The following is an 18,763-nucleotide window of genomic DNA, read 5'->3' as shown; positions in this document are numbered from 1 at the left end:
CCTGAAACCCCCATCACCTAGACTGTCTAAGACTGGGCTAGCCTAGGACTGAACTAGCCACCCCATGTTAGTGTGTACTTAGACATGACTGATTCTCCAACAGACTTTAGGGATCACCAAGTGGTCCAAGGAATTTTATTTTGTTCTAGTTAATATTGAAACAGGGATTTAATGGGAACACAAACAGTGGGCCATTTTAATGCCCTCCAGAAGACAAGAGAAATGAGAGGAAAGGAAAGATAAACTCCTTTCTTAGACTAAATATTGACCTCCAATGTGTAGAATTAACCCAATTAAGGCAGTTCATTCAAAGGAAGAGAAAACACATATTCCAGTGCACTGATTAGCTTTCTTTCTCATGTAAGCTCCTATACAAACTTTTGTGTATTTGTATATTAGTTTATATATATTGTTTTTCATGGTGCTTTCCCCAGTATTCACAAAAAAAAACCCTGATATATTTAATTATTTACTTCTAAGACAATTCAGCCTCAAAAGTCGTGGCATATCTCAGAGTTTGTTTTCAATTTTGAGGGTAGGAAGTGTATTGGGACATTTTAATCTTTTTTTTTTTTTTACAAAGCTTCATTTACTAAATGCATTAGAAAGTAAGTACATATATGAGTGTGTTGGTGATTCATTAGAGAGCCTATTAGGTGACATAGTATCCAGAATCAATTCTGAAGTTGCTGACTTTTCTTCTAAATATGTGATTAAAAGTTTGCTACATTTCCAGTTATGCTTTTAATTACATCTTGGCCAAATTGATTTCTATAGGGGACACATCTTCAACTTAATAAAGAAAGTTAACAGGAAAAGGAGACCTTGCATGCAGCAATTCACCTTCAGATAGTCCTTTAATACACATGTCAAGAAATATCTATAACACAGTGTAATAACAATTGTTGAATTTTAAAAAAGAGCAGTTGGGTTCATATCTCACCTGTGGTATATAGTAACCATGAGAACTTGGGCAATGACTCACTTAACCTCTCTGGGTTTCCGTTTCCTTATCTAAAAAATGGAGTTGCATTAGATGACCTCTAAGATCCCTTCCAGCTCTAAATCTATGATTGTATGAACTTACCACTATGTCCCTGATTTTGACTTATCAGCAGGTCTCACCATATAAGAGATAAAGAGAATTTTTAATAGAAAAAAAAAACCCTGACTTTTCAATTAGTAGACAGACTCGCATAGTCTTTTAAATGCAAGTTGTGCTCCAGAGGTTTGGGAGTTCCTGATATGTACTGATAGTATTGACCTAGAATACTCTTTCAAGGGAAAGATATTCTCAGGAAAGATTCAGTAGCCAAAAAAAAAAATTACCTCCTGTGATTTGACAGTGGCTTCATCTGAAAGATTTTATTTTCCAGATGTTTTTGTATATCTATGTGTTTAGTGTGTTTTTTCCAACCACATGAATGTTACTTTGAAAAAAAAAGAGAGAGTTGACATGGGGTTGAAGCAAATACAAACAGGTCAATAATAGATTTTGCTCATTTGGAGCAAAAATTTTTCTTTTTACTATTTATTTACTATGTGAGGTCTTTTATGAGCTGCATTTGTTTTGGCATAGGATTTGTGGATGAGGTCTTGTGCAGGTTTCTGGTTTCTATCACCCAATTTCTTTTTTTTGCAGATCTTTTCTGAAGAGTTATCCCCTTGTACTTGTAGACTAGTTCTTCCTTTTCTTTTTTGATAGATTGCTTCTAACCTGTGAATTGGGATTGGAAAATGGGATAGATAATCCTTTTCTCCACTTGGAGATCTGAGTTTAAACATAGAAATAAGTTTCACTTGGATCCCTCATGAAACATCATTTAGCCTTGGCTGTTAGGGCAGGGAGACTGGGATCCTTAACATGCATAGTTGTCAGTCTAAGCACAGAGAAAAGCTCAGTCCTGGAATAGCAAAAGGACTTCATGCAGAAAGTTTGCCAGCTTGCACTGTATGTGCCTTAGCATGGTTTAACCTTTCATTTAACAATCACTAAATGTCCAAACAAATGTGTTTGGCAGAAGTTTTATAAGAGGAAAGCTCATTCATCCTATGTGCACCATCCTCTCCTCCATGCCCCCTGGTTCTGGCTCCCATATTCATTCCCTACTGCTTTATTTTTCTGTTATTGTTACCAATGTATTCTTCCAGCTAGAAAGCTTAGAATCCTTTTGACTGTTCCCTCATATTCATCCTCTTTTATCCAGTTTGTCACCAAATTTCTGTCATTTCTGCCTTCAAAATGTATCATTTCAGCTACCTTTTCCATTCTTATTCTCATTGCCACCATTTTAATCCAGCTCCACATCATCTCATGATTACACTTTAGTGCAACCAAAGGTTTTCCTGCTTTTAATTCTGCCTCAATCTACCCATTATACATTGCCATACTAAAAATCCCTAAAACACTGTAGTATCTCCTTGTACCTCACAAGGTGTTTTTCCCCAGGGACTGGGTTTTTTTTTCTTCCCCAGCCACAGCAAACCACAAAGACAGTAAGTAAACTAAGGCAAAGGAAGTTTCAGTCTATCCTAGTAGAGTGCCTACCACCCTGATAAGATGATAGATCCACAGAAGATTGAAATATCCTCCTGTGTTTAAGGACCAAAAATAGATTTCCAATTAAGATGACAAGATGAAGGATTACAAGATAACCAGGCTTCTCACATTTTCCTTTTTTAAAAAAAAAAGACTATGTTAAAGAAAAGGGAGAAAAAAATGGCTAAAAAAGTTAGCAATGCAGAGTGCCAGCACAAATTTAAAAAAACAGAACAAAACTAAGGGTTAATTAAGACAACTAAGGTACTAGAAATCACAAAGATGGAGAAATAAACAATTTAAGATATCCCAAGAGATAATTTTAAATGGATAGATGACAAAGAAATTAAGTAAGAATTAACACATAAAGAAAATCATAATCCACATCCAAAGAAAGAACTATGGAAGTTGAATCACTATCACTTATTTTCACCTTCTGCTGAGTTTTGTTTCCTCTTTCTGATGGTTCCTCCTATTGGTTTTAATTTTTACTTTCAGCATCACTAATGTGAAAATATGTTTAATAGGAATGTAAATGTATATAGCCTGTATCAGATTGTGCACCATCTTGGGGAGGGTAGTGGGGAGGAAGGGGGAGAAAAATTTTCAACTCAAAAGCATATGGAAGTGATTATTGATAAATCAAAATAAATTAATAAAATTAAAAAAGAAAAAAGAATCATAAGAAGAATTTTGCTAAAAAAATTAAATCATGAAAAGCTCTAATAGGCTTAAAAAGATCAGTAAGAAATAATTTTATTGACTATTATGAAAATTTTGAAAAAATAGAAGCAATCAGTGGTAGGCCCATGACTGTCAAAAAAATTGGATAGCATTGACCAAATAGAATAGAAATGACTGATATGGAAGATAGGTCAAAATGAATCAATCTCAGGTTTACTGTAATGGAAAAATAAAGTATCAGCATTGTATTCTAGACAACCATTTTTTTTCTAAATTTTATTAACTTATTTTGATTTATCAACAATCACTTCCATATGCTTTTGAGTTGAAAATTTTTCTCCCCCTTCCTCCCCCCCAACCTCCCCAAGACGGTGCACAATCTGATATAGGCTTTACATTTACATTCCTATTAAACATATTTTCACATTAGTGAAGTTGTAAGTAAAAATTAAAACCCATAGGAGGAACCATCAGAAAGATGAAACAAAACTCAGCAGAAGGTGAAAATAAGTGATAGTGATTCAACTGCCATAGTTCTTTCTTTGGATGTGGACAGCATTTTCCATCCGAGGCCTCTGGAGATGTCTTAGATCCTCGTAATGCTGAGAAGGGTTCAGTTTAACAATATTAGTCATTGTATAACGTGGCTGTTATTGTGTACAAAGTCCTCTTGGTTCTGCTCACTTCACTCAGCATCAGACCATACAAGTCTTTCCAGGTTTTTCTGAAGTCAGCCTGTTCATCATTTCTTATAGCGCAATAGTGTTCCATTACATTCATATACCACAGCTTGCTCAGCCATTCCCCAGTTGATGGGAATCCTCTCAATTTCTAATTCTTTGCCACCACAAAAAGAGCTGCTATGAATATTTTTGTACATGTGGGTCCTTTTCCCATTTGTTTGATCTCTTTGGGATATAGCCCTAGAAGTGCTATTGCTGGATCAAAGGGTATGCACATTTTTGTAGCCCTTTGGGCATAGCTCCAAATTGTTGTCCAAAATGGTTGGATCATTTCACAACTCCACCAACAATGCATTAGTGTTCCAGTTTTCCCACATCTTCTCCAACATTTATCATTTTCCTGTTTTGTCATGTTGGCCATTCTGATAGGTGTGATGTGGTACCTCAGAGTGTTTTGACTTGCATTTCTCTAGTCAATATTGATTTAGAGCATTTTTTCATATAACCATAGATGGCTTTAATTTCTTCATCTGAGAACTGTCTGTTCATATCCTTTGACCGTTTATCAATTGGGGAATTCCTTGTGTTCTTATAAATTTGTCTTAATTCTCTATATATTTTAGAAATGAGGTCTAGGCAATCATTTCAGAAGCCTTTCTGAAATTATCCAAAGCAAGTGAAAAATACAAATAAGTAACACAACTCTGATATGGAAAATCTTAAACTCCAAAAACAGTGACAAGAAAGGAATCCTGCAAGCTGCAAGAAGGAAAATAAATCTGACCAAGGATTGTTAATCAAGATCATAGAAGATCTCTCCAAGGAGACAAGGAATGAATGGAGAAATTAAATATAATGTATATAAAATTAAAAACCATGCATGACATCATGAATCAAGAATTATCTTTCCAAGAAAACCAAGTATTCTGTGTGAAGGTGAAGAAGGACTTAGAAGTGTTTTCAAATGACATTTATGTCAAAGCAGTCAGGCCATTGTGTGGAAAAAAGATAGATACTTAAAACTGTTTTTTCAGTGAAGATAAACTAGTTCATTTCTATTCAACAAGCAATTTATCAAGTACCTGAATATACATGCTGGAGGTGTATGTACAACTATATCTAAAAATAAAATAAAAGCAACTAAGTTTTTTAAGTACACAGACTCAGAAGAGAATACAAAATTGTGATTTTGTTTTATTTTGTTGAAACTCTATGATGCAATTTTAAAAGTTATAACCAATTCAGATTTTAGAGTTGAAACCACTTCTGCTCTGAATTATAATGAGCCCCCGATGATGTGTCCTTTTTCTTTAACTAGCCAGAGGACACAAATCAGAATAAAAGCATTAAATGAAAAAGGACAGTAAGGAAAGGCAATATGGAACATTTCAACACAGATATATATACTGAAAAATTGGACGTGTAACAGGCATCACATATGTTACAGAAACAGAATATACAAGTAGCCAGCTTACACATATGAAGGGACAACTCTTAGAAGATAACCCGCATCTTCTCATGATATTACCATCATGCTGCCACTTGGGGAAGTATTTCCATTGGGTATGTTGCTCAGCTTATCTCCTGGTATTTCTAGGCACATAGACTCAGCAACATTCTGCTCTGCTGGTTACCTGTAGTCTTGGATTGGTATTAAGCTCACCCAACAGTGTTTTCTAAGTGTTCCTCTTTGCTGCCAGACTCCAGGCTTTATCAGTTCAGTGTTACCTGTGGACCATCTCAGCTTCATTCTGCTAGCCTTGGAAGACAAATATCTTTTTAGCCCAAGCCAAACATATTAATGAGACAAAAACCAGGCAGAATGTTCCCTGGCTAAAATTGTCTTGGCTTTTCTGTGTTTGAGAGGTCCAACTATCTAATGTAAGGTTAAACATTTTCTGGTTAGCATGTAAATTAAGTCAAGCCAGAAAAAAATGTAAGCTAATAAGACCAGGTCATTTTATTCCCACCCAGTTGTCTTTTGATTCTTGCTTTCATCATGAGTATTGTCAGCGTTTATGCTATATTTTGGGTAGGTGGTATATGACACATACATAAAAATTGACCGTGTACTAGGGCATAAAAACCTCACAATCCAGTGCAGAAAGGCAGAAATATTAAATGCATCCTTTTCAGACCATGGTGCAATAAAAATTATATGTAATAAAGGGCCATGGAAAGATAGACTAAAAAATAATTGGCAACTAAATAATCTAATCCTAAAAAATGATTGGGTCAAACATCAAATCATAGAAACAATCAATAATTTCATTCAAGAGAATGACAATAACGAGACAACATACCAAAACTTATGGGATGCGGCAAAAGCAGTTCTTAGGGGAAGTTTTATATCTGTAAATGCTTACGTAAATAAAATAGAAAAATAAGAGATCAATGAATTGGGCATGCAACTAAAAAAACTAGAAAAAGAACAAATTAAAAATCCTCAATTAAACACCAAATTGGAAAAATTAATAAAATTGAAATTAAGAAAACTATTGCACTAATAAAACTAAGAGCTAGTTTTATGAAAAAATCAATAAAACATATAAACCTTCGGTTAATTTAATTAAAAAAAAAAGAAAGAAGAAAACCAAGTTACTAGTATCAAGAATGAAGAGGGTGAAGCTACCACCAAGGAAGAGGAAAATAAAACAATAATTAGGAATTATTTTGCCCAACTATATGCCAACAAATTTGACAGATTATGGATACATATTTACAAAAATATAAGTTGCCCAGATTAACAGAAGAGGAAGTAAAATACTTAAATAACCCCATCTCAGAAAAAGAAACTGAATAAGCCATTGATGAACTCCCTAGGAAAAAATCTCCAGGGCCAGAAGGATTTACATGCAAATTCTATCAAACATTTAAAGAACAGTTAATTCTGATACTATATAGACTATTTGGGAAAATCGGTGAAGAAGGAGTCTTACCAAATTCTTTTTATGATACAAATATGGTGCTGATACCTAAACAGGAAGAGTCAAAACAGAGAAAGAAAATTATAGAACAATTTCTCTAATGAATATAAATGTAAAAATTTTAAACAAAATATTAACAAATAGATTACAGTAACTTATCACAAGAATAATACACTGTGATCAGGTGAGGTTTATGCCAGGAATGCAGGGCTGGTGCAGTATTAGGAAAACTATCAGCATAATTAATCATATCAACACCAAAACCAACAGAAACCACATGATTATCTCAATAGATGCAGAAAAAGCTTTTGACAAAATACAACACCCATTCCTATTAAAAACACTAGAAATCATAGGTATAAATGGAGTCTTCCTATAAATAATTAATAGCATTTATCTAAAACCTTCAGCAAGCAGGCTAGAAGCATTTCCAATGAGATCAGGGGTGAAACATTAGCTTTAGCAATAAGAGAAGAAAAAGAAATTGAAGGTATTAGAATAGGCAAAGAAGAAACAAAGCTTTCACTCTTTGCAGATGACATGATGATATACTTAGAGAATCCTAGAGAATCAAGTAAAAAACTACTTGAAATAATAAACAACTTTAGCAAAGTTGCAGGCTATAAAATAAACCCACATAAATCATCAGCATTTCTATATATTACCAACAAAGCCCAACAGCAAGAGATAGAAAGAGAAATTCCATTTAAATTTACTATAGACATTATAAAATGTCTACCTGCTGAAACAAACCCAGGAACTCTGAACACAATTACAAAACACTTTTCACACAAATAAAATCAGATTTAAACAATTGGAAAAACATCAGTTGCTCAGGGGTAGGCGTAGCTAATATAATAAAAGTGACAATTCTACCTAAGCTAATTTACTTATTCAGTGCCATAGCAATCAAACTACCAAAATATTGTTTTATAGAGTTAGAAAAAATAATACAAGATTCATTTGGAAGAATGAATTGGCCCAGAATACCAAGGGAACTAATGAAAAGAAATGCAGGGGGAGGTAGCCCAGCCATTCCAGATCTTAAATTGTATTATAAAGCAGCAATCATCAAAACTGCTTGGTACTGGCTAAGAAATAGAGTGGTGATCAGTGGAATAGGTTAAATATGCAAGACACAGTAGTCAATGACTATAGTAATCCATTATTTGATAAACCCAAAGACCCCAGCTTCTGGGATAAGAACCCACTCTTTGAAAAAACTGCTGGGAAAACTGGAAAAGAGTATGGCAGAAACTAGGCATAGACCAAATCTCACACCATATACCAAAATAAAGTCAAAATGGGTTCATGATTAGATATAAAGGCTGATATAAGCAAACTGGGAGAACAAGGAATAGTTTACCTATCAGATCTATGGAGAACAGAAGAATTCATGACCAAACAGGAGATAGAGAACATTACAAAAAGCAAAATGGATAATTTTAATTTGAAAAGTGTTTGCACAAACAAAGCCAATGCAAGTAAGATTAGAAGAAAGGTGGAAAATTGGGGAAGAATTTTTATAACCAGTCTCTCTGATAAGGGCCTCATTTCTAAAATATATAGAGAATTAAGACAAATTTATAAGAACAAGCCATTCCCCAATTGATAAATGGTCAAAGGATATGAACAGACAGTTCTCAGATGAAGAAATTAAAGCCGTCTATAGTAATATGAAAAAATGCTCTAAATCAATATTGATTAGAGAAATGCAAGTCAAAACACCTCTGAGGTACCACATCACACCTATCAGATTGGCCAACATGACAAAACAGGAAAATGATAAATGTTGGAGAAGATGTGGGAAAACTGAAACACTAATGCATTGTTGGTGCAGTTGTGAAATGATCCAACCATTTTGGAGAACAATTTGGAGCTATGCCCAAAGGGCTATAAAAATGTACATACCCTTTGATCCAGTAATAGCACTTCTAGGGCTATATCCCAAAGAGATCATACAGATGGGAAAAGGACCCACCTGTACAAAAATATTCATAGCAGCTCTTTTTATGGTGCCCAAGAATTGGAAATTGAGGAGATGCCCATCAAGTGGGGAATGGCTGAGCAAATTGTGGTATATGAATGTAATGGAATACTATTGTGCTATAAGAAATGATGAACAGGCTGACTTCAGAAAAACCTGGAAAGACTTGTATGGTCTGATGCTGAGTGAAGTGAGCAGAACCAAGAGGACTTTGTACACAATAACAGCTACTTTGTGCAATGATTAATATTGATAAACTTAACCCTTCCCAGCAATACAAGGATCTAAGATATCTCCAGAGGCCTTGTAATGGAAAATGCTGTCTACATCCAAAGAAAGAACTATGGAAGTTGAATTGCTATTTTTTTTTCTTCTGTCGAGTTTTGTTTCCTCTTTCTGATGGCTCCTGCTGTTGGTTTTAATTTTTACTTACAACATCACTAATGTGAAAATATGTTTAATAAGAATGTAAATGTATAGCCTATATCAGATTGTGCGCTGTCTTAGAGAGGGTGGTGGGGAAGAAGGGAGAGAAAAATTTTAAACCCAAGAGCATATGAAAGTGATTATTGATAAATAAAATAAGTAAATTATATATATATATATATATATATATGCCAGAGAGAATCCTTGCTATTTCCCAGCAAGAGTGTGTAGTTAAGCAAAACAAGCCTACATATTTGCCGTATCTGAAACTGCAATATTCCTGTATTCCACCACCTCACTACAAAGAAAGGGAAGGTTTATTTTACTGTTGAATCTCTAGAATCAAAATTGGCAGTTTCATTGATTATCTGTTGTCCTATAAGTGCAATTTTCTTTTAAGTTAGTTGTAGCCATTGTGAAAATTGTTCTCTTGGTTCTGCCCATTTCCCTCTGTATCAGTTCATACAAATACTACATTGATCTGAATTTTTCATAGTTGTTGATTTTGACACAAAAAATATTCCATTACATTAATACATTGAAATTTGTTCAGTCATCCCCCAATTGATGAATGAACACTTTGTTGCTGGTTTTTTTGCTTCCACAAAAAATAGTTTTCAATATGTGAGACATTTATTTATGTTTGACATCCTTGTGCTTAATAGTGATACTTAAGTCACTTATGATTCTATGTTTTCCACAGTGATTGGGCCAGTTCACATCTCCAGCAATAGTGCATTCATATTCCAATCTACCTATATTTCCTTCATCATTTATAATTTTCGTCTTCTGTCATATTTGCCAGTTTGATTGGGTTACAGTGATACCTCAGAGTTGTTTTAATTTGCATTTCTCTTATTGATGATTTGGGATATACTCTCATATGTTGGCTAATAATTTAGGTTTATTCTCTTGAAATAATCTGTTTTCTCCCTCTTTACATGAGAAGAGTACATAGTCCTTAGTGTGAAGTGTAGAATTGTAGAATTGCTCTGATATGAGAACTATTTCACTCCCTTTCATAGTTATGTAATGGTTCATGAATAATGATGAGAATGTAGATCCTAGGAACTTAGATTTACAGCTAAGAAGGGTCTTACTGATCATTATTTCCAACTCCCTAATTAAAAACTCTATTTACCTTATGACTTTGGGCCTTTGGAGTTTTCTACATTTGAAATTACTCATTTATATTGCTTGAGTCACTGAAATAAAAAATCAATTACCTGTTCCTTCTCACAAGGATGTTAACTGTAAAAGCTTTAACTGTCCACTTTTGCTCTACAGCAAAGAAAAGTATGAACCTCTGTCACTACAAGAATCTTTATTAAGTGCTAAGAGCTAGAATTCAAAAAAGTCAAAAGACTCTGAGCCAAATGTAGCTCCAACATCCTGCGAGAGTGATTAGAAGTGGGGAGCAGCCATATCGCTTGGCTTACCTGACTTTCTTTAAGTCTCTGCTAAAATCCCACCTCTGTAGGAAATCTTTCCCAACCCCTCTTAATTCTAGGGCTTTCTCTCTGTTGATTATCTCCACTTTATTCTGTATATATCTTGTTTATACATAGCTGTTTGCATGTTGTCGCCTCCATTAGACTCCTTGACAGCAAAGATTGACTTTCGCCTCTCTTTTTATGGTCAGTGCTTAGCACAGTTCCTTGACTGATTTTTTTAGGCCGATTTTCCCCTGAGGGACTGATTTGGGAAGAGGCCACATTGTGGCCTGAGTAGGAAGGTTGAATTATAAAACCTGCATCATAACATTATTCTTCTCGTTCAAGTTTATTGATCTTTTTTGTTTTACCATGGAGTTGTAATGGTAATATTCTGCAGTATAGCTTTTTTTTTGCTTTTTGGTGAAGCAGTTCAGGGTTAAGTGACTTGCCTAGGGTTACACAGCTAGTAAGTGTCAAGTGTCTGATTTGAACTCAGGTCCTCCTGACTCCAAGGCTGGAGCTCTATCCACCTATTGCCCCAGTATAGCCTTTTTATACTTATTTCAATACTTCCAACCTGGCTTCCATCAGAGTTTTGTTGTACATGCTCACAAAACCAGGTGCTGTAGATGGTATGCTCTCATGTTTCTAGGTCTTGCTATTACCAGGGCTGTCTATTGTGTAACTAAAGCATTGAATTGTGGCTGTTTCAAGGAACCATGGACTTCATTCATTTACTCTTTCTTATCCTCATTGTAGCCCAAGTCAAGCAGAAGAAAGGCAAGATAGGGCAGTTAGATGGTGCAGTGGATAGAGCACTGGCTCACACAGACTCTGGGCAAGTCACTTAACCCCAACTGCCTAAAAAAAGAAAAAGAAAGAAAAAAAGAAAGACATGGTAGAGAAAATGAAGACAGGTTCTGCAATTTGCTTGAGGCCTAGACAAAGTAAGATCTCTATATACCAAACACCTAACACCATTGACTTCTTACTTCTTACTTCCATAACCTCAGAATGTTATCTCTTCCCCTAGCAAAGATAATTTTGGGGGGGGGGGTGGAGAAAAGGGATTCAATTTTCTCCTGGAATTCCAAGTGGCCATAAGATCACCTCATGAGATTTGAAATCTCCTGGGCCTCTGGAAAAGCATGTGGTTTTAAGGGAATATTTAACACTAGGGAAAGAAATGGACCTAATACCTCAGGCCTTTATTTTATGCAAAATAAAAGTATCCCTGATTATGGTCATAGTCATTAGTGGCCAAAAGAGAACTAAAACCTAAAACTAAGGTCCTAGTTGTCCCTGGCTCTTACTTATTTCTAGTGAAATACGTTATCTTTGTAAAAAACACATCAACTTTTCAGCCCACAGACATTCCAAAAGCAGGTTACTCAAACTGTAACAATACCTTTTCGTGATTCTTTCCATTATGCAGCAGACATAGCAGAGAAAAAGAATGAGAGTGACAAGCTGTTGGACTATATGCTCTGTCTTTCTGTTTGAACTGGAACTAAAAGAACTAAAAGATTTCATAGGCCACATAGGCACCATAAGACACTATGCTGCCTTAGGAATCCTATTATGCTTTGTCCTGCAGGGGATTTCCAAAGAAGACTGGCAGAACTGCTAGGATAGCCTCTGATGAAGAGATTCAAGGCACAAAGGATGCTGTCATTCAAGACCTTGAAAGGAAGCTTCGCTTCAAAGAGGACCTTCTGAACAATGGACAGCCGGTACTTAATTATAAATGTGGGCCTTGTATTTCAAACGGTCCCTTGGTTAGCTGCTTGAAAACTGCTGCATGTGCTTTATTAGCACATTTCTTAACATCCTTTGGGTTTGGTTTTATCTTTTGCCTTAAATCTCAGAGTGCTTACTCTTGAGTTTGGGATTAGTGGCTTAGGGGGAGAGAGAACTGGAATGACATTATACTTCCCCCACAAAGCCCTCAATATACTCTTCTGAACCATTTGCCTCTTTGGGCTGTGCTGAGGGGGAATAAAAGAGGCAGAATTGGGTCTGAGGACAAAATGAGGAAAGATGGAGAGGACAGGGATACAGGCAAATTAAGTTGAAGGTGGCAGGGGGGTTCTGAAGTGGTTTATGTCTATCTAGAATGTGCTAGAATGAAGGCCTCTGAAAGAGGAACTCATTCCTCCCCAGCCTTCAATATTGCTCCTACGTGTACTTTTTATGTGATACTCATCGGTATAGGTTTTCTTTTCCCCACCTCCACAGACCATTCCAATCAGTTGTGTCAGATCATAGCTACATGCTGACCCAGGAATTAGAAAGAGTGAAGCTAGTTTTTAAAAACAGAAGTCCCACAGCTATCTTATTAGTTTGCTAAGCAGCCAGGCCAAAAAAAAAAACTAGAGAAAAATTAACTCTGAACTTTACATCACAGAAAGGCCAAATGAAGAAACTCAGGGTCTTGTAAGAAAGTACAAGATGTTTTCTCTGCTCCACTAGACACAACTATTTCCTCCTCAGTGTTCACTGCTGAGCCTCCTCTCTGTAGGTCTCAGTCCTCTAAGGCAGTTGGAAAAGTGGGACTAGAGAGTTCAGCTGCTTCCCAGGCAGTGAGAAAGCCCTCTTTTTTTGCCTGGGCTGAGCACCGTGAATCATTACCTGGTTTTTAAATGGAAGAAGGAGAAAGGGTTCTTGATATGACCTTGCCTGGTCAGGAGTCTCTTTCAGGGTCAAAAAAAATCTCCATTCTAGCCATATTTCCAAAGGATGTTTATTATCAGGGCAGTGGAAAGTGAGAGTATAGAACCATAATGTGGCCAAGGCAGAGGAAAGATATTGAATGCTGATTTTAATTGGGAGGGCATCCTAATTTCACTTCAGGAAGAAATAGAACACAAATAAAAATATGCCCATAATTCTCCTGCCTGCAGAAGATTTTTCACAAAAGGAAAATATTGACTTCTTGCAATAAGTGCTTACATGTGTAAATGTACGTGATCTGGAAACACTCCCTGGCTCTGTCAACTAAAAGCCCTTGAAATACTAAAACAAATACTTAATGTCAACTTCTTCAAGCTAGGTAAAGGCACCTTTCCAATTTTTTTTAAACATTCCATATGGAATGTCTCTTGGTTGGAGCAAGTCCACAGGCATCCCAGTTTAGCAGTGAATGGCATTCCTAAGGTACCCTGAAATATTCATATTTGTTAGCTTAAAACGAATGAATCAGGGTTTCCCTATATGGAAGGAGATGTTCTCAAGAAAAAAATTTCCCTAATATCACATAATATTCTCTCATTTGTTTGTTTGTTTTTTGCTTATTTATACAAAGAATTAACTCTATCTCCATGGGGCACAGTAATAATAATAGCTAACATTTATGTAGAATTTTAAGGTTTCTTGCAAAGTACTTAACGTATATTATTTCATTTGAGCCTCATAACTACCCTCTGATGTGGGTATTATTGTCCCTATTTAGCAGATGAGAAAACTGATGCTGAAGAGGTTAAGTGACTTACCTAGGGTCACACAGCTAGTGAGTGTTTGAATCAGGTCCTGAACTTATGTATTTCTGACTCCAAGCCTACTGGCTGCCTCAGTGACTCACAGACACAGGACACAAAATTTAAAATACACCTGTTTAGTCTAAAAGCCTATTTCTTAATGAATGGATTTCAGGTTGGTTTTGGTGGTCTTACTGTGAACTAATATTGACATACTTTAAATAGAAGTGGTGTGGCTATTTAGAAAGGTAGCTGTGGTGTTCAAGACTTACTATGCAAGACATGGCAATTAATTTATTCCAACTTTTTTCTAGAGATGAAAGAATTTATTTGAACACTTGACACCCTTGTTGAACACTCTTCACTACCCCTACTAGCCCCTACCTTCTCCTTTACGTTCATATACATACACATACAAACAACACAAACACACTCTATCTGAAATTGGAAATCGTTTAAGCTTTGGGGCTGTTTTTAATTTGGCACATTCCTGGCTTCATTTCCTGGTTATAACTGAGACCAGCACCAACCAATCCTGGGAACATCACAAGAAAGTCCTAGTTTTGTAAGTTTTCTCATCATGTTTTCTTAACCATAGGGCTTCCAATAAATTTTGGGTCCATGTTCAGGAATTTTTAAGTTTAACTGGATTGAACCTACAGACTTAGTAGGAATTTGGGTAAGGATGAGTAAGGGCTTATTTCTGTCTGAACAATGTAAAACTCATGAAGGTGACCTTTGAAGTTGACCATCAGAATGATGTGTTTCCATAATAAGGCCTTTCCAACATGCGGTGCTTAGGAGAGAAGAGAAGAGCTCAGTGGCAGCATAGTAATATGGCAAGTCTCTTACAATAATAGGCTGGAGATGTATTTCTGAAATGTTCATTTATAGAGGATCATAGATGAAGAATTAGAAAGAACCTCAGATTCCCTCTCCTCCAGCCTTCTTGATTTACACATTAAGAAACTAAAATGCACAAAGGTTAAATGATTTGCCTCAAGTCACACAGGCAGTAGGTATAAGATGTGGGTTTTAAACCCAACATCCACTACCTCCAATTTGTAGTCTTTCCACTATACCAGACTGAAAAATATGACTCTTTTTCTTTGCCCACTGATCAACCAGTCACTCTTCAAATTGAAAAATAAGTTGGCAGATGACACTCTGGCAAATGTCTTTTCAAAGTCCTGTCTAAACTTGTCTGTTCTCATCAGAGAGTCTGTATGATTATTCCATTCATATATATGTCACACCTCAAATACCAAAAAGTATAGGAATCTTTTGAAATTCTTTCACATGTGAAAGTAAAAAAAGTAAAGTCACCACCACTCTCAACTAGTCTAAATGCTCCATTCTACAGGGCCCCCAAGAACTGTTGTGAGGTCACATGGAAAACAGGGAGAAATAAATTTTACTGAAGACCTGTTGCCATGTGAATATCTGCATTTGCTTTCAGCATTAAAACAATGAAACTGCCCCCCCATGTGTTTTCCATGTGAGTTTCTGCCTCATTTACCCTTACTCACCTTAAATTTGTTGTGTCCCACCGGGTGGCTCTCAGAGTTAATGACCTTATCACTCAGCATTGGGTTACGTCTTCAGGAGCAGCAGGAAGGCACAGGGAAGATCAACTGAGGCACAAGAGAGAAATCCAGAGCCTCTTGTAGATGCAAGTAGCAGGGGGAGGTTGTAAGAAAGATGCCTGTTTTGTTCCTGTTATTTTCATGAAGGAGCATAATTTCTAATCTCATCTTCTTTTCTCCATCTTGGCGGCCCTTTTTTAGAGATTAACCTATGAGGAAAGAATGGCTCGTCGACTGCTAGGTGCCGACAGTGCCACTGTCTTTAATATCCATGAACCTGAAGAGGAACCTGCTACACAGGTGCTGTGTTGTTTTTGGCTTTCTGAGAAAATAGAAAAATCATTAATGTTTGACTTTTTGGATCAGTTCTTCGAGGACTGGGGAAGACTCACAAAGTATTGAAACCATGACATCCCTCTAATAGTGAGTGGAGATCATCACATGCTTTTCCTTTCCTCCCTCTTTTCTCACCACTCCATTTTTTCTCATTTCAAGTATCTTTCTATTTATTCTCTCCTTTCGCTCAGTATTTTTCCCTGAGGGGGAAGAACTCATCTGTGAAACCTACAGGCCAGGGACCTTTTAGTGATGATGCTTTAGTCAATTCTTCAGTCAACAGACATTTACTAAGAGCTACCTATGTGCCAGGCACTATCTGGGCACTGGGGATAACCCAAAATGGGGAGAAAAAAAACAAAAAAATTTCCCTTTCCTCCAAGAGGTTAGTCTAATGGAAATTTCTCATTAAGTAAGGAAACACAACTTCCTTAATAAAAATTGGGGGAATACATGTAAAATGCATAAATGTATTGTTTTTTTTAAGATAAGAATTGGGGAATTCTACTTGAGAAAGTACTGTTTTAAGCTTTTTTCATTGAGGAAAACATTTTTGAACCCATTGAAATTGCTATATTATCTTTTAAATGTCGTTTTCTGCTATCTGGGTTTTCCAGATATTATCTCAAACCAGAAAAATGCCTTTTAACACAAGTTTAAAGAGCCAAGTAAACTATTCTTCAGGAGGCCTAGTAAACTAACTATTCTTCATGTCCTATTTAGACATCAGCAGTGATGTCAGAAATTTAAAGGTTTTTTACCCCCTTGTGTTAAGTATTAAACCCATCAATTCCATTTAAGGTAAACCTCCAGAAATTGTGTTGTTGTCCTACTCACTTATACCACTGGTCTTCATCTTTATTTTTTTCTGCCATTACAGGAAATTGAGTCTCTTCATGCTTCTTCTATAGTGAATTCTCAGGATGGTCAAAAGGTTAACGTTTTCACCTTTCTTCTTTTTCTTCTACCTTTTATTCTTCTAGTGTCTTTGTTACTGTTCTTTTTCCTACCCCTTCTCTTCTATGCAGATAGCTGTCTTTCACTGCCACAAGTTAATCCTAAATAGCGTTACCAGTTTGTATTTTAATATTATTTTAGATGAACAACATTACTGCAACCCCAGACTTGCTGTCATTTAATTAGAAATTCCAATGTAATTCTGTCCTTCTAACATCAGCTGATGCTTGGTACCCAATATTGCCTCCTTTAAATCTGTTCTGCCTTTTTTGTAAAAGAGTAATCACATTTTCTGATGAAATTTGATTGGACATAGACAAAGAAGCTAGCCAAATGTTTGTTTTAAGAAATTTATTCTCTTTTTGTCCTCCTTTCTTGAATGCTGGTGAGGTGCTTCTTTTCATGAGTAAAGAGGCAAGGCTGAGTAACTCCCAAAAGAGTATAAATATCTCATAAAACTAGTATGTCTATAAGAAAAATAAAAGGACATGACAGTCTCACACCCCGAAGTATGTAAGCTGCTCAAAGGCAGTAGTAAGTCTCAGGAAAATTCTTGTTCCTCTGTGTGTGACCTACCTCCTGTAACATAACCCATTTAAGATAAGAGAGCAGCAGTTAAACTCATGGTCTAATAACTGGAGGAATATTTTAAAATTGATCACCTTGTGAATGTTATACTGCACAATTAGAAAATGAGAAGACCTAGTTTAACAGTCAGCAAGGTGCCAACATATGTCTTCTATTTAATTTTAATTAGTTCCCTTTTAAATCAAAAATTTGGTTGGCTTTTTAGCCTTTTTTTAAGAGGTTGTGGAGAACAGTTCATGACAGAGACAGTGTGGAGGAAAAGCTTAGAGGGAGGGCAAGAAGGCCAGGAATTGCCATGAGTGACAGACAAGGACATGGTACCATTTTCTTATTAATCCTTGTGGTAACAGTTCCATGTAGATTTACAGCTGTTGACCATATGTATTATTGCTCTTCTGGAGAGACACACAAACCTAAATCTGCTTTCACCCTCAAGAAAGAAATCAGTGTTATGTTGAATTTTATTTTTATGAGCTGTTCAAAAATAGATGGCCTTGATTTTTTGTTGTTGTTGTTGGTTTTTGTTGGGGTTTTTTTTTTAAATTTCTGAGAGAAAGAAAAAGAAACCAATACTCATAGATTTTTTTTTTGGATGATAGGACTTGAAAACAATTTGAAATCTCATATACACATTTCCAGATGTTCTTTGTTTTATAAGGAACTTTACTTGGGCCCAGATTATGTCTTCCATCTATGTAACATCCTTTTTTCCACATGTAAAGGAGCCCAATATCTTTTAAATATCTTATGGAGTAGGATGATAGAGCTTGTGGGATACATTGTGCCACATGGGAAGGGATTGTTGGATGCTAACATGACCCTTCTTTGCGTACTGCAGGAGTACAAAGTCTCCAGCTGTGAGCAAAGACTCATCAGTGAAATAGAGTATAGGCTGGAGCGGTCTCCCCTAGATGACTCAGGTGATGAATCACAGCAAGGAGATGGGCCGGTGGAGAATGGAATGGCACCATACTTCGAGATGAAACTGAAACATTACAAGATCTTTGAGGGCATGCCAGTGACGTTCACATGCAGAGTGGCTGGGAATCCAAAGCCAAAGGTGAACTGGAATAATGTTTTTTTTAAAACAATATTTTCTTAACTGCAAGGAATTAAGACTTTCCTTTCCAACAGGTAA

At 36.1% G+C, this 18,763-nt stretch overlaps 1 protein-coding gene across 3 annotated transcripts in view; it reads left to right on the top strand.

Moving 5' to 3' along the window:
* PALLD (palladin, cytoskeletal associated protein) overlaps nt 1-18,763 on the top strand; it is a 545,699-nt gene that overhangs the window by 492,714 nt on the left and 34,222 nt on the right. For 2 of the 3 annotated variants that reach the window (XM_020997845.2, XM_078148314.1), the window contains 4 exons: nt 12,280-12,415; nt 15,946-16,044; nt 16,961-17,014; nt 18,464-18,685. In XM_020997845.2, coding sequence (XP_020853504.1) covers nt 12,280-12,415; nt 15,946-16,044; nt 16,961-17,014; nt 18,464-18,685 — 511 coding nt within the window. The remainder of the gene's footprint in view (nt 1-12,279; nt 12,416-15,945; nt 16,045-16,960; nt 17,015-18,463; nt 18,686-18,763) is intronic. The other variant, XM_020997846.2, reaches the window with a different exon arrangement.

This window comes from Phascolarctos cinereus, unplaced genomic scaffold (assembly GCF_003287225.1).
Source record: "Phascolarctos cinereus isolate Bilbo 61053 unplaced genomic scaffold, phaCin_HiC Scaffold_9;HRSCAF=440, whole genome shotgun sequence".
Taxonomy (NCBI): Eukaryota; Metazoa; Chordata; class Mammalia; order Diprotodontia; family Phascolarctidae; genus Phascolarctos; species Phascolarctos cinereus.
This window is presented reverse-complemented; position numbering and strand designations above follow the sequence as displayed.